Genomic DNA, 12,957 nt, shown 5'->3' on the forward strand with positions numbered 1-12,957 from the left:
TTCTCGATTAGTTTTTATATAATATTTATTTAAAAAGTGAAAATGACACAGCTCACTTTAGTCTGTTGAGAGCTTAGGCTGCCGACTAAGTATATTGAATTTGAGTTTTGTCTATCTATGTGTGTGTAAATCTGTCTTAATGGACCTAAATGTTCCCAAAAAAATGAAAAAGATTATTTTTCACTTGTATTTTACTAAGGTTACAATCATCATCATCTTAGATTTATCCCAACTTTTAGATGTTAATTTTTTTTTAATTGTGAGCAATAAGTTGCAAAGTATGCGACTCCATAGATCCTTTCACTTTAGAGGGCTGTTTGGTAGCAGGATTTAGGCCGGATTTTGGGCGGATTTGAGCGAAATCCAGCTAAACAACCTAAAATGCAAAACCAAATCTCACGGCAAATGAAAGCCGCCTTCAACGAAAAATTCCGCATTTTCGCACTAAATCCCGGATTCTTGAAATCCTGTTTTTTGCCGGATTTACGAAATCCAATGGCTTGCGAGGAAGAGTCCGTTCGTTAAATCTACTCTATAGCCAAAGGTTCATATTTGATTTAATAGGATTTATCATGAATGCTACCAAACAGTTTTCAAGATTTAGGCCCCTCAGAATTTTCAAAATTTGGATTTAGCGTTATACGAAATCCTACTTAAATCAAATCCTGGGTGCTACCAAACAGCCCCTAGATGTTAAACTTATGTCGTGCAGATTTTTTATACAATTTTCTCACATGTTTCTAATGCTCGACCCCTATGCCTTCATTATTCTCGAGCATGTATGATGCATCATATTAGTGTGTCTACTTTTTATTATATAAACGGTGTAGTATAAGATGGCCTACAAGTGAAGACAGCATGAAGATGCGATTGGGCATAAATTAATGTTTTTATTATGTTCTTATTGTTATGTTTTATGAATTTAGATTGCCAAGATACAATTGTGTTTTGCGACTTTATGCAATCCATTAATGGTGTAATAGTGTTGGTATATGTTTCTTATTTCTTTTTTTGTTAATTTTAGTCCTTTTATCTTTATGTTCATATTTTTTGTCAATTGATTTGCATCAAGAATTAGCTTTAAACCCATATCTTTTTTGCTTTAGTCGTGGATGTTCTCTCTAGACATTTGCAAGAGGATGTTATTATTGTATATTTTTTGTTGATGATATTCTTCTTATTGATGAGAAATTTGAATTATGGAGGTCAACTTTAGAGTCAAAAGATTTTCGTTTGAGTTGATTTAAAATCGGATATATGGGGAATAATTTTGGTAGTAATAAATCTAGTCGTGGGATTGTAAGTTGTAACATTGGATGATCAAGTCATTAAAAAAAGTATACGTTATATATATATATATTATATATATATATATATGGAGTATATTATTCAAAATGACAGTGAAATAGATGGGGATATTATTAGTGGTATTCAAGTTGGATGGTTAAAGTGAACGGATGCATTTGGCATGCTATGCTATAGAAAAGTTTCCCTCAAACTTGGGGGAAAATTTTATAAGATGGTGATAAGACTTGCAATATTTTATAGCGCAAAATGTTGGCAATTAAAAGAGAAGCATAAATTTAAGTTACAGAGATGAGGATACACAAGTGGATGAGTGATTGTACAATGAGAGAAAAAATGCAAAACTAGTACATGCATGAAAATGTTGGAGTAGCTCCCGTGGCAGATAAGATTAGAGAGAATTGCCTTAGATGGTTTTGTCACATAAAATATCGGCCTTCTAATGACTCTGTTATGAGAGTTGATGTATTAGATTCAGTTTATGTCAAGAAAGGCATATGTGAACCTAAACATTTTCAGTTAAAAATTATTAGAAATGATTTTTTTTATTAGATTAAATAAAATTTTGACTCGTAATTAGAATTAATGTAGAAAAAATATTCATGTTGCTGACCACACGTAGTGGGAGAAATGCTTGTTATTATCATTCTTATTATATATAGGAGCTTGGGTTTCTTTTGTAGGTGTTTTCTTAGTACATGATGAACTACAAAAATGAGTTGCCATGTCCCCATTTGATCTACCAGCTCTTATATGTCTCCATTTCTTACTCTATTTGGGTTGTTTGGGTTGTGGTGAGTTGATTTTTCACTAGGATGAAGATGTCTCTTGTTGTGTTGTAAACATCCCTTCAATATATTTGTTTTTTTTTTTTAGTCTTTTCTCACTTCATCAGCTGTTTTCTATCTTTAGTTATAGTTTATTTGGTATTATGAGAGCACGATTTGTTCTTGTGAGAACCGTCTAGTTTTGTCTCTGTGAACAGTAAGTGTAGCATGAACAGTAAAAGTGCAGTTTTGAGAGACAAACCGAACGATTCATTCCGTCCGATATCCATACAGAATAATTCATCAGAATTGTGAGGGTCAAGTATATGATTTTTTTATATTCTTGCAATTATGCTTAGTGGTGCAGCGAAAAAAATTAGTAAGGTTTCGTTTGGGACGACTTTCTTACTGCTCCAATAGATCCAACCAAAAACTTTGAGGCCTTTCAAGTCCTTATAGAGGAGGAAAGTGCAGAGAACTATAACAAAGAACAAAGCCAACCATCAATATCAACATTATCGATGCACTGTATATCTGCAGCAACAAATTAATAATCAATTAAGTAATTAACTAACTTCCAAAGCCGAAAAAAAGAAAAAAAAAACGTGTCATTTAATGGGCGAATTGTGCTGACTCAGCACAGTGAGTGCCAGCTCAGCCAGCTATTTCTGTAATAAGTCGCTGGTGAGTGCCAGCTCAGCTCATATATTAAACTTAATTACTTTAAGATGAGCATAATACATATAATTTAATTGAAATTTATATAATACATATTATCTATATAATAATAAAAAAATTGTGAAGATACTTAAAAAATTTTCCTTTGGTAATGCAATGGATTTGAAAATTGTTGAGATTTTTTTTTTATATATAGATAGGTATTATAAAAAATTAAAAATTTTAATTAAATTTTATTTATCATGCTCATTTTAAAGTTAGTTTAATATATAAGAATACTTTTAGTAGGGTGCACGTTGTTAAAATTTTATAAATTCAGAAAAATATTCTAAAATAGTTTATTTAAAATAGATTTATTTAATAATTATACATATTATCTTAATAAGTGATAAATATGATTCAATTATTGATAAAAAAAGTATCATATTAAATTTAAACATCAAATTTCACGCAATTTTTACCTTCATTCTAATTTTACACAATTTTTTTACTGTGAGGCTTAGGTCTCCAAACACCTTGAGATTTATACTTTGCCTTACAAATAGAAAACTCCTCAACATCCAATTGCTCAATTCTAAAACTTAGTAAAAATTACCAGCCCTACAAAGGGATCTAGGCATTCCTTCCCTTATTAATAGCTCATAAATTGCACAAGTAGGGCAGTCAAAATTGGATCATGGGTTAGGTTCGGATCCAATCTAGGATTGACCGAATACTAGTTGACTCGACCCAAAGAATCAGGTCAATCTGAGTTAACTTCGAGTTAGCGGGTTGACCCGGATCTGACCAAATTTTCGAACGAGCAAATTTTGGAACTTGAACCTGATCCATTTGCCGAACATGCTGACCCTAATTTTGAATTATTGGATCTCATTCGAGTTAGATTTTCGGGTCATGTAAAATATTGACCCCTTATCTATAGAATTTTTATTACGTCTGGTGTCCTGACGTAGCTCTACGTTCGGACGTCAGTAAAATGGTGCCACGTGCTCTTACTCTTTACCACGCGGCCCGACGACCCTACCCGGAAACGGACCCGGTATTGCTATGTATTGGCTGATTTGTGCAGACCGAGATATTGCTCGGTATTGCCCGATATTGCTCGGTAACGAGAAATACCATTCTATCAAAACCAATATCTAGCAATATCGAGCAATACCGAGCAATAACCCAGTTTTGCTAGGTATTGCTCGGTATTGCTAGGTATTGGTCTTGCTAGAGCGGTTTTTTCTCGTTATTGTCAAGCAATACTAAGCAATACCTAGCAATACACGAACATAGCAATACCGGGTTCCGGTCCAGGTCAGGTCGTCAGGCCGCGCGGTAAAGAGTGGGAGCACGTGGTGACATGTTATTGATGTCTGAACGTAGAGCTACGTCATGACACCGGAGGTAATAAAAATTCCTCTCTATAAGAAGCAAAACAAAGCTAGTTTGAGGACTGCAAGGCGAAAACAAAATAGAAACAACAATCAAATTAAATGTAAAAAAAAATGTAGATTAAACTGTCAGAAACAATTGAAAATAATAACAATAAAAAAAAAAAAAGATAAATCAAATATCACCGAAGGAATGAACGCATACGATCTCTTCTTCCCAAAATTACCTCCTAACTAAACCCTAAACGTATACATTACAGATCATTGCACGGAAACCCCTCAATTGTATCGTCTCAATTACGAGCAGATTCGCAACCGCCGAACGTTCGCCTGAAGCAGACGAAACGGAAAACGGAGGAATCAAAGAGACGAAGAAGATGCGTCAGTTTCGTCGTCGAATTGATTTCACGACGGACGCCAGAGATGGTCTTCGACCCTATAAATCGCGAAGAAGGAAAGGGGAGTGAGACCGAATGAGCAAGCGAGCAGGGCAAAGGATTACAAGCCAAAGGTAAGATTCATTCCAAATTTAATATTTTAAATTATAAACTAAATATTTAAAAATATGTTAACAGCATTTTTTAGATTTTAGATATCCTCATACTCTTTTTTTTTTTCGTTTTAAGAACTTTTAATTTTAATTAGGGTTATGTTGGCCCTATGCTTAAGTGCGGAGTCTATGGACTCCAATAAAATTAACACACGTAGCTTGTACATACGGTGTGTATTATACGGCGAATTATTGCATCCGGTCACCTGACATCCGGACAACCAATCCGGATGCGCCACATCACCCAAATACATTGGGGCCCGGTGTATTTTGCTGATGTGTCGCGTGTGGATTGGTGTCCGGACGAATCTGGACATCGGACGCAATAATTTGCCATATTATACAGGCCCTATGTACCAGTCACATGATTTGATTTCGTTGGAGTTCGAACACAGATATGTTCGAACTCCGCACATAATAATTTCTCCTATGCATGAGATGGGTATGAGGTTGCTAATTTGCTTTGTAATAATAATAATAATAATCTAAGTTTGGGATTGAAGTTAGGGTTGTAAAATCTAGCGTTATTCTGCATTATTTCTCTTAGTTTTCTCTCAATTTATTTTCTTATGAGTTTTATTTTTAAAATATCGTTCTAGTACAAAAAAATTCTAATTAAAACAAAATATTTTAAATGGATTCAAAAATTTTTTTTTATCAAACTACTAATACTTCAATTTAAGATAAATTTCTAGCTTTTTCGCCTAACTTTTGAGTATCATGTTCTTTAATTTATTTGATTTTATATTATTGTAATTTATGTAATCTTTATGGGATGAATATCATATATTTCATATTAAATGTACCACATATAAATTGTATTAATTCTTTTAACATTAAATTTAGGTATAATTATCAATATTCATTTATTTTTTTATATTTGCTATTTATTTGAATATTATTATTATTTTAATTTTTTTAATTATAAGTTTTATATTGATCTCATTAAAAAAACAAATAATTTGGTAAATTTTAATATTTTATAAAAGTATTCTCAAATCTTTATATTTTATCCACATTTACTTATTACACATATTTTATTCTATAGATTTTTTTATTTTACTGATAAATTTTTAGATGCCATACAACAATAAAAAAATTATTTTGTACAAACTTCTAAGTCATAAATAATTCTTATTCATATTTATTATCATAATTTCTAGGAAATTTTGTACAAACGAAATATATTTCTATCTAACATAATATAAATTTAATATGATCTCTATGATAGTAATGTGCTATCAAATATATTTTTTATGTTAAAAAAATTTGGTTTATTTTATTATTAATCATTATTAATCCTTACTCTAAAATCATGGAATGTAGTTGTGAAATCTATCTCATTATTTGAATTAATAAATTTAATATAATTTTTTTTTATATATTTTTTGTCACTGTCAATTAGGCAAATTCATATTTTACTTTTTTTTTAATACAACAATTTAATCTTCTTAAAAAAAATATATATTTTTTAATTTTAATTATGCGCCTTGTACATCTGCATTAAAACTAGCTAAAAGCAAAACCGATAAGCTGAGCCGGCGGCGGAGGAGTCATCGGTGCTTGCCGGCGTGAAAGCATTAAAATTTAAGCTTTTACTCTCAAAAATGTTCCTCGTATGCTGCTTAGAGTTAGATACAAATTGTTATTATGGAGGAAACTGAGATGGTCATAGGATTTCAACAGCGTGGTTTCCTTTGTTCTATTTGGAAATCTGAAGGGCAACAATGGGGGCAAGCCCGTGGATGAATCTGGTTAGAACGACGATGGTGCCAAGGGCTTGGGTAGTTAGGCAGCCTCCGAAAACAAAGGCATTGATCGGCACTGTTGTATTCTTGCTTCTGTGGATCTGCGTCATTGATCCCGGGTTCATCTTCTTCACAGCCGAGCTTTCTCATGTCACAGGCATCTCGCTTCTCATCTACAAGCTCATTAAGGGCCGCACTTGTGCCGGTGAGAACTTGCACTATTTATATGTTGATTGATCTGGAACAGATCGCAATGAGAAAAGTTATCTTTTTGTTCTTGCTCTAAGATCATCTCCAACCGAACTGCATATCATATCATTATATGCCGTCCGCGAATTCCTGCATTCGAACTCCAAATCTCATGTCAAAAAATCGGTAGGTGAACAGTGCGACGTGAATATTGGCTTCGGACTGTTCACCCATGCCAAAAAAAGCCATTAGCTTCGCGGGAAGCACACCAAACAAGAGAGATGGTTACCTTCACAAAAGAAAAATGGAGTTCCATTGAAGATTAACTATCGCATTTTGAAGTTTTACGATATTTTAGAGTGGAAAATGGGGTTTTCGCTTTGTGCTAATTTTTTTTTCTTCTCATTACATGACAGGACTTTCTCTAAAATCTCAGGAGTTGACGGCTTTATTTTTGGGAATCAAAATTTATTGTAGTTATACGACATTCGACATACATGCAATACTTGACATGTCCACATTGATAACAACTTTGTGGGTTGTCTATATGATACGTGTTATCTTGAAGTCAAGTTACATGGAGGATGAGGACAACTTTTCAGTGCAGTATCTGGTAGCCTTGACATTCTACAATATGTTATATTTTTTAAAATTTCAGAATTTTTATGTGTATTTGGTACACAATAAAATTTACACTAGATAGCTTCAGCTATTCATGTTTTCGATCAATAAAATGCTTCTTTTTTAAGGAGAAATTATTACTCCAATAAAAATGTGACATGTATCCTTGTACACAATATGTATAAATCTATTCATAATGTGTGTATTATGTATATAAGTTTGTATACATTATGTACATAATTTTGTAATTTGTATATAGTGTGTACTGTACAGTTGTACACACTGTGTACAAAGACATGTCACATTTTTATTGGAGTACGAATGTAACCGGACTCCACACGTAAAAATTTCTCCTTTTTGAGACACTCTCACTCATGTCCTATCTATGTGAATAGTATATTCTTATATAATTTATATTTATATTATAACACGACAAATTGAATGCTCTTTTAAACTATGCATACTGTAATTATTTACAAAACAATCAATTGTTCAGTCCTATTGTATGCTATGAATTAAGGTTTTTTTTTATTATTTACGATAAGCAAGTGCCCAATGGAGCATAGCCCTTAGGGCCAAAATGGTCTAGCTAAGTTGGTACCGGCTTGGTGTAAGCTCTAAGCTCTTGATGAACTTAATTCAAAGCACCAATGAGCATTTGCCCAATGTAGGAGCAAATTTTACAATGTTTCTCTAGTGTAGGAGGGAATACATGAGCTAATTGAGATGCTTGTGCCAATCCTGGAGCCCTCTGTTAATATATTCATTTCAAATAGATGCTCGAGTTACTATATATATCATGATCTATATATAAATTGTTTGAGTCATCTCTTCTTGTATCCAAAGAAAAAGAATTTCTATTTTGCAGGATCAAATCATTGATCTTCAAATGAATCTTGCTAGCATGATAACTTCTTTTTTTTCCTTTTGGATTTTGACAGCCTCACATTTTCCATCTAATATTAATTTATGCTTCATGTTGCTCCAAATCCTGCACACACTAAGTTTTTGTTTAAATTTTTAATTTTTATACTAGAAATCCGTTTTAAGAAGCAAGTAGAAAGTCATCCCAAACAAAGCCTAAGCCTTGTAGCGTTGGAATTATAGTTTTATCATGCTGGTCTCAATGGAGGAATTTGTTTCAGGTGATAGCATGCGCTGTTATGGCACTTCTTGTCCATCCAACCTCATCATCTAAAGCTCTGATTAATCGACTCATATTGGCTTTTGGCTGCAATTTAGAAACAGTTGCAATTATGCCACAGCTTCGCTTGATGAAGAATGCCAAGGTCCATTATATTCTTTTTACTTGTTCATATATGTCGGTTTAACCTATAAAATGCAATGCATTTTTATTTATTTCTTTTGCAGGTTGTTGAGTCATTGACAGCTCATTATGTTTTTGCGTTGGGGGTTGCTCGTTTCTTAAGCTGTGCACATTGGATACTTCAGGTGAAAAATACTACAATTTCATTTTTGACCAGCTATGATATTAATTTTTACTGGCTACTATATGGCAAATGTATTGTTTTAGGTGGTGCAATGTTCCATGCTACTCTAGAACTACCTTCTCACGCTTTTTCTGGAAATATGTTCAACAGTGCTCACCAACAATATTTTATTTTCAGTTACAGCGTACACAATTTACCGTCCATAGACCAATAAGATGCACCCACGTTATTCAGTACCGAGTAGTACTAAGCTCGGTATTGCGCGGTACTAAGCTCGGTATTGAACAATACCGAGCAGTACTGAGCTCGGTACTCTTGGTACTAATCAGTACTGCTCAGTACCGAGCTAAATACCGAATAGGGGGTGATGTGGCGCATTTTCATTGGGCTCTGGACCGCATAAGTGCTCCGGAACCAATAATTTCCCCTTCCGATGACCCAGTTAGGAAAGTAGAGGTATTAGATTTGAATTATATTAAGAAAGGTAGCGGTAGATCTAAAAAGGCTTGGTTAGAAAATATTAGTAAAAATCTTTCTTTATTAGATTTAAATGAGAATTTGACTTTTAACATGACACAATATAGAAAAAGGATTCATGTAGCCGACCCCATGTAGTGGGACAAAGGCTTGATGTTGTTGTTGTTAAAAGATGAACTCATCTACCCTTCTAACAAATTTTGATTTAGATATGATAAGCATGTGTTGATTACTATCAGAGTTGACAATATCATTGGTTCAATGTAGTGATGCTATCTACCATCCATATTAATTTAATATAATACATACATATTCATGAGTTGTTTTGTTATACAGAAAATGCTCAAAATGGTCCATTGACTTTTTATAAAAGATCAAAATTATTCTTTAATATAGTTTGTGGACTATTTTGATCCTTCATAAATAGTCAATGTACTATTTTGATCATTTTCCCTTTTGTTATACTTCTCCTTCTCCATTGTATTTCATTTTCTCCCAATTTTCTAACAGCTCCAGTGCAAGAAATTGAGTTTGAATGTTCTGAACAAGAAATTCCTTAGAATGCAGAACCTTCTTCTAAATTATTCTGCTCTTCCCTTAATTTTCCCAAAAAAAAAAAAAAAAATTATTCTGCTCTGCAGGTTGTCAACAGTCGTGGAACCATATTGCTTGCGCTTGGATATGGACTGTGGCCTGGAATGGTCCTCCTTTCAGAGATTGTTCAGACTTCCATCTTGGCTGAATTTTGTTATTATTACATTAAAAGGTATCTCATTTAAGGTTTTGTTTGGTGCTGCTTTCTTGTTGCTTCTTAAAGCAATTTTTTAGTATAAAATTTTTAATTTTTGTGCTAAAAAACTATCTTAAGAAGCATTAAGAAAGCTGTCCCAAACGAGACCTAAGTTTCTATGAAATATATTGTTGTTCAAACCACCCATCATTCTGTTAAACAAACTAATGAAAATTGCTGTGATGTTTTCTGGAACAGTGTGATTGAAGGCCACTCTGTGCTGAGACTTCCTTCAGATACAGTATGATTAAAAAGTTGAGATCAGTGGAAGTGGAACACTGCTTTGGAGAAAGATGTGAAAAGTAGTGATCTATTCTCACATATGTATAATGCTATAATACATAACTTTAGATTTCGGCTTCGTTTGAAACTGTTTTTTTGTTGCTTTTTAAAATAACTTTTTAGAAAGCAGGAAGAAAACTGTTCTGCTTCTAAATGTACTCACATACTACTGCAATGTTTCACATTTGTTTTTTTAAGGAGCTCTGAAGTAGTCTTCTTCTTTTTTTTATGCTTTAACCTTAGAATTTGCAGAGTTTGAAATAAAGAAAGACTCATTTTATGCTATGAACTAGCTTTATGTTGATGTTTTCTTTATTGTTCTTTAAAAGAACCAGAACAAAATGAAAGAGATGATTAAGAGAATTGAAATCTGTTTTAGCCATTTACAAAAATCTCAAGAAAATATGAAGTGGCTACTAAGGCTTCATTTGGGGCGGCTTTCTTACTGCTTCTTAAAGCAATTTTTCAGTACAAAATTTTTAATTTTTTACTAAAAATGTTTTAAGAAGCAGAAAGAAAGTTGTACCAAACAAACTCTAAATCTCTTAGTTTTCTTGTGCTTTTATTTCATATAAATTAGCTTATTGCATGGGCTAATAACTATGAGGATATTTGAAGAGGGTCCAAATCCAATAAATTCATATTTAAAGGCCACATTTATTATTATTGATTAATTAATAAAAAAAATTGTGATCTCTCTCAGCCTTTTTTTGGATAAATTTTAAATTTTAACTCGGCATAAAAAAAATTAAATTTAAGATATTTTATTTAGGTAAAAGACTTTTATATATTCATGAATAAATTTTATTTATTTATTTTAAGGCCCTTTAGTTGAACAATTAGATGTCATATAGTTTATCCAACATAAGATTTATTATTCAGAAATAAAAACATTCATAAGTAGGAGGAAAAGAAGAAGAAGATACCAAGATATCATGATACAAATCATTGAATTTGATTTCGAAGAAAAGGAAGAGAGAGAGAGAGAGAGAGAGAGAGAGAGAGAGAGAGAGAGAGGAGAGGAGAGGAGGGAAGAAGGAGAAAACACCAAGACTATCGATGATGAAGGCTAAAGAGTAGGAAGAAAAGCTATTGGTCAAGTTGAGGCCTCCTCCACTTCTTCTCGGTTGGTCAGACCGGACGTCGTTTGGAGACAAATTAGAGCGTGCTACGTCACTATTTTGCTATGTACCAGTGCTATGCACCGAGTGATGTGGCGCACTCTGATTTGCCTCCGAACGATCCGGTGACAGCACAGAATCATTTCTCCATATCAAAAGCCTTATACATGAGTATGAGATATTAATATTGGAAGCCTAAGCCTTTTATATATTAATTGTGTTTATAATTATTTAATTCTTTATGGAGATATTTAATTTGGAGTAAATTGGTGTAAGGAATTCCATATCTAGTGGTTATTAGTAAGTTTGTCATTACTTGTAAGCCTATAACAGTGAAAATAAGCCTAGATTAGGTTCAGAACTTATCATTTAATTTGACTGTTATGTGCTTATAAGTAATCACAAATTAGTAATAACTACCTAATTAATAATAAAGTTTTTAATTAATAAAATTATGTAATTTAGTTAACCATATCAAAGACTTTGTCAATTTGCCAAGAATTCTTTTATATAGTTTTAGATCTAAAAAGTACAGTTGTAGGGGATATGCCTTCGTAGGATCAATATTTGGAGATATATTATTGATATATCATCAAAAATGAATCTTGATCATGCCCGAATCTTGAGAAAAAATTGAGTTAGGAAGTTTTCGAAATTAAATCTGGGATCATCCGAGCTCTGATTTCATCAAACTTATAGTCAAATTGAACATCTTAAAAAGACTAACTCAACGATGCCAAATTTGACTCAATTTGAGCCCAAATGAGACCAAATCGAAGACCCGAACTGTATTTGAAAGGTTTAAACTATAAATTGGATGACCAAACTGTTTCCAAATGTGACATGCTTGTAGTCGAATCGAGCGGTTCAACGAGAAGAATCCAATGAGCCAAAGATCATCAAATTCTGATATCATTAAGACATTTAAATGCCCAGTAAATAATCTACGATCAAGGAGCCTAGCTCTCTCTCTCTCTCTCTCTCTCTCTCTCTCTCTCTACCCCCCCTTCTCTCTCTCTCTACACACACACGGTCCCTCCAACCTTCATCGCCTGCTAAAGATTGTCCCTCTGATATCTAACATCTGTTGAATACTATCCCTCTAACATCCGTTGCATGCCGACTACGGTCCCACCGAATAGCGTCGCCCCATTAGGGTCCTTCTGACCTTTGTAGCTCGTCGACTACGGTCGCACTGACCACCGTTGCTCGCCGACTACAATTCCTCTAACCATCGTCACCCTCCCGACTATCATCTCACTGACCACCGTCGCCCTTTAATTCCAGTCCCTCTGACCTCCATCGCTCACTTCGACTATAGTAGCTCTGACCACCATTGCTCGCCAACTACAATTTCTCCAAACATCGTCGCCCTCCCTACTATCATCCCACTGACCACCATAGCCCTTTAATTGCAGTCCCTCCGACCTCCATCGCTCGTCGACTACATTCCCTTAGATCGTCGACAACGTTCCCTCCAACTTCCACCATGTCATATGCTCTATATGATATATTTTTACTACATCAAGCCAAGGTCTTGCCCCAAGGAAGAGCCTAATTTGTATCAACAAAAAGCCCAATATAATAATTTAATTAGGC

General features: G+C 33.6%; 1 protein-coding gene across 1 annotated transcript; it reads left to right on the top strand.

Moving 5' to 3' along the window:
* The first annotated feature begins 4,389 nt into the window (after positions 1-4,389).
* On the top strand, positions 4,390-10,464 carry LOC110101737 (ER lumen protein-retaining receptor-like). Its single transcript, XM_020829770.2, has 7 exons — positions 4,390-4,640; positions 6,364-6,632; positions 7,033-7,229; positions 8,383-8,526; positions 8,609-8,689; positions 9,807-9,931; positions 10,154-10,464. Exons 2-7 carry the CDS (start codon positions 6,407-6,409, stop codon positions 10,200-10,202), a joined length of 822 nt encoding a protein of 273 aa, XP_020685429.1. The 5' UTR covers positions 4,390-4,640; positions 6,364-6,406; the 3' UTR covers positions 10,203-10,464.
* Positions 10,465-12,957: the final 2,493 nt, after the last annotated feature.

This window comes from Dendrobium catenatum, unplaced genomic scaffold (assembly GCF_001605985.2).
Source record: "Dendrobium catenatum unplaced genomic scaffold, ASM160598v2 fragScaff_scaffold_772, whole genome shotgun sequence".
Classification (NCBI taxonomy): domain Eukaryota; kingdom Viridiplantae; phylum Streptophyta; class Magnoliopsida; order Asparagales; family Orchidaceae; genus Dendrobium; species Dendrobium catenatum.

Bases quoted from the DNA above. Each gene is read 5' to 3' on its own strand.
- LOC110101737 (XM_020829770.2), top strand. From the start codon at position 6,407: ATGGGGGCAAGCCCGTGGATGAATCTGGTTAGAACGACGATGGTGCCA. The intron at 8,527-8,608 runs GTCCATTATATT...TTTCTTTTGCAG, and splicing joins GCTTGATGAAGAATGCCAAG to GTTGTTGAGTCATTGACAGC. The intron at 9,932-10,153 runs GTATCTCATTTA...TTTCTGGAACAG, and splicing joins TGTTATTATTACATTAAAAG to TGTGATTGAAGGCCACTCTG.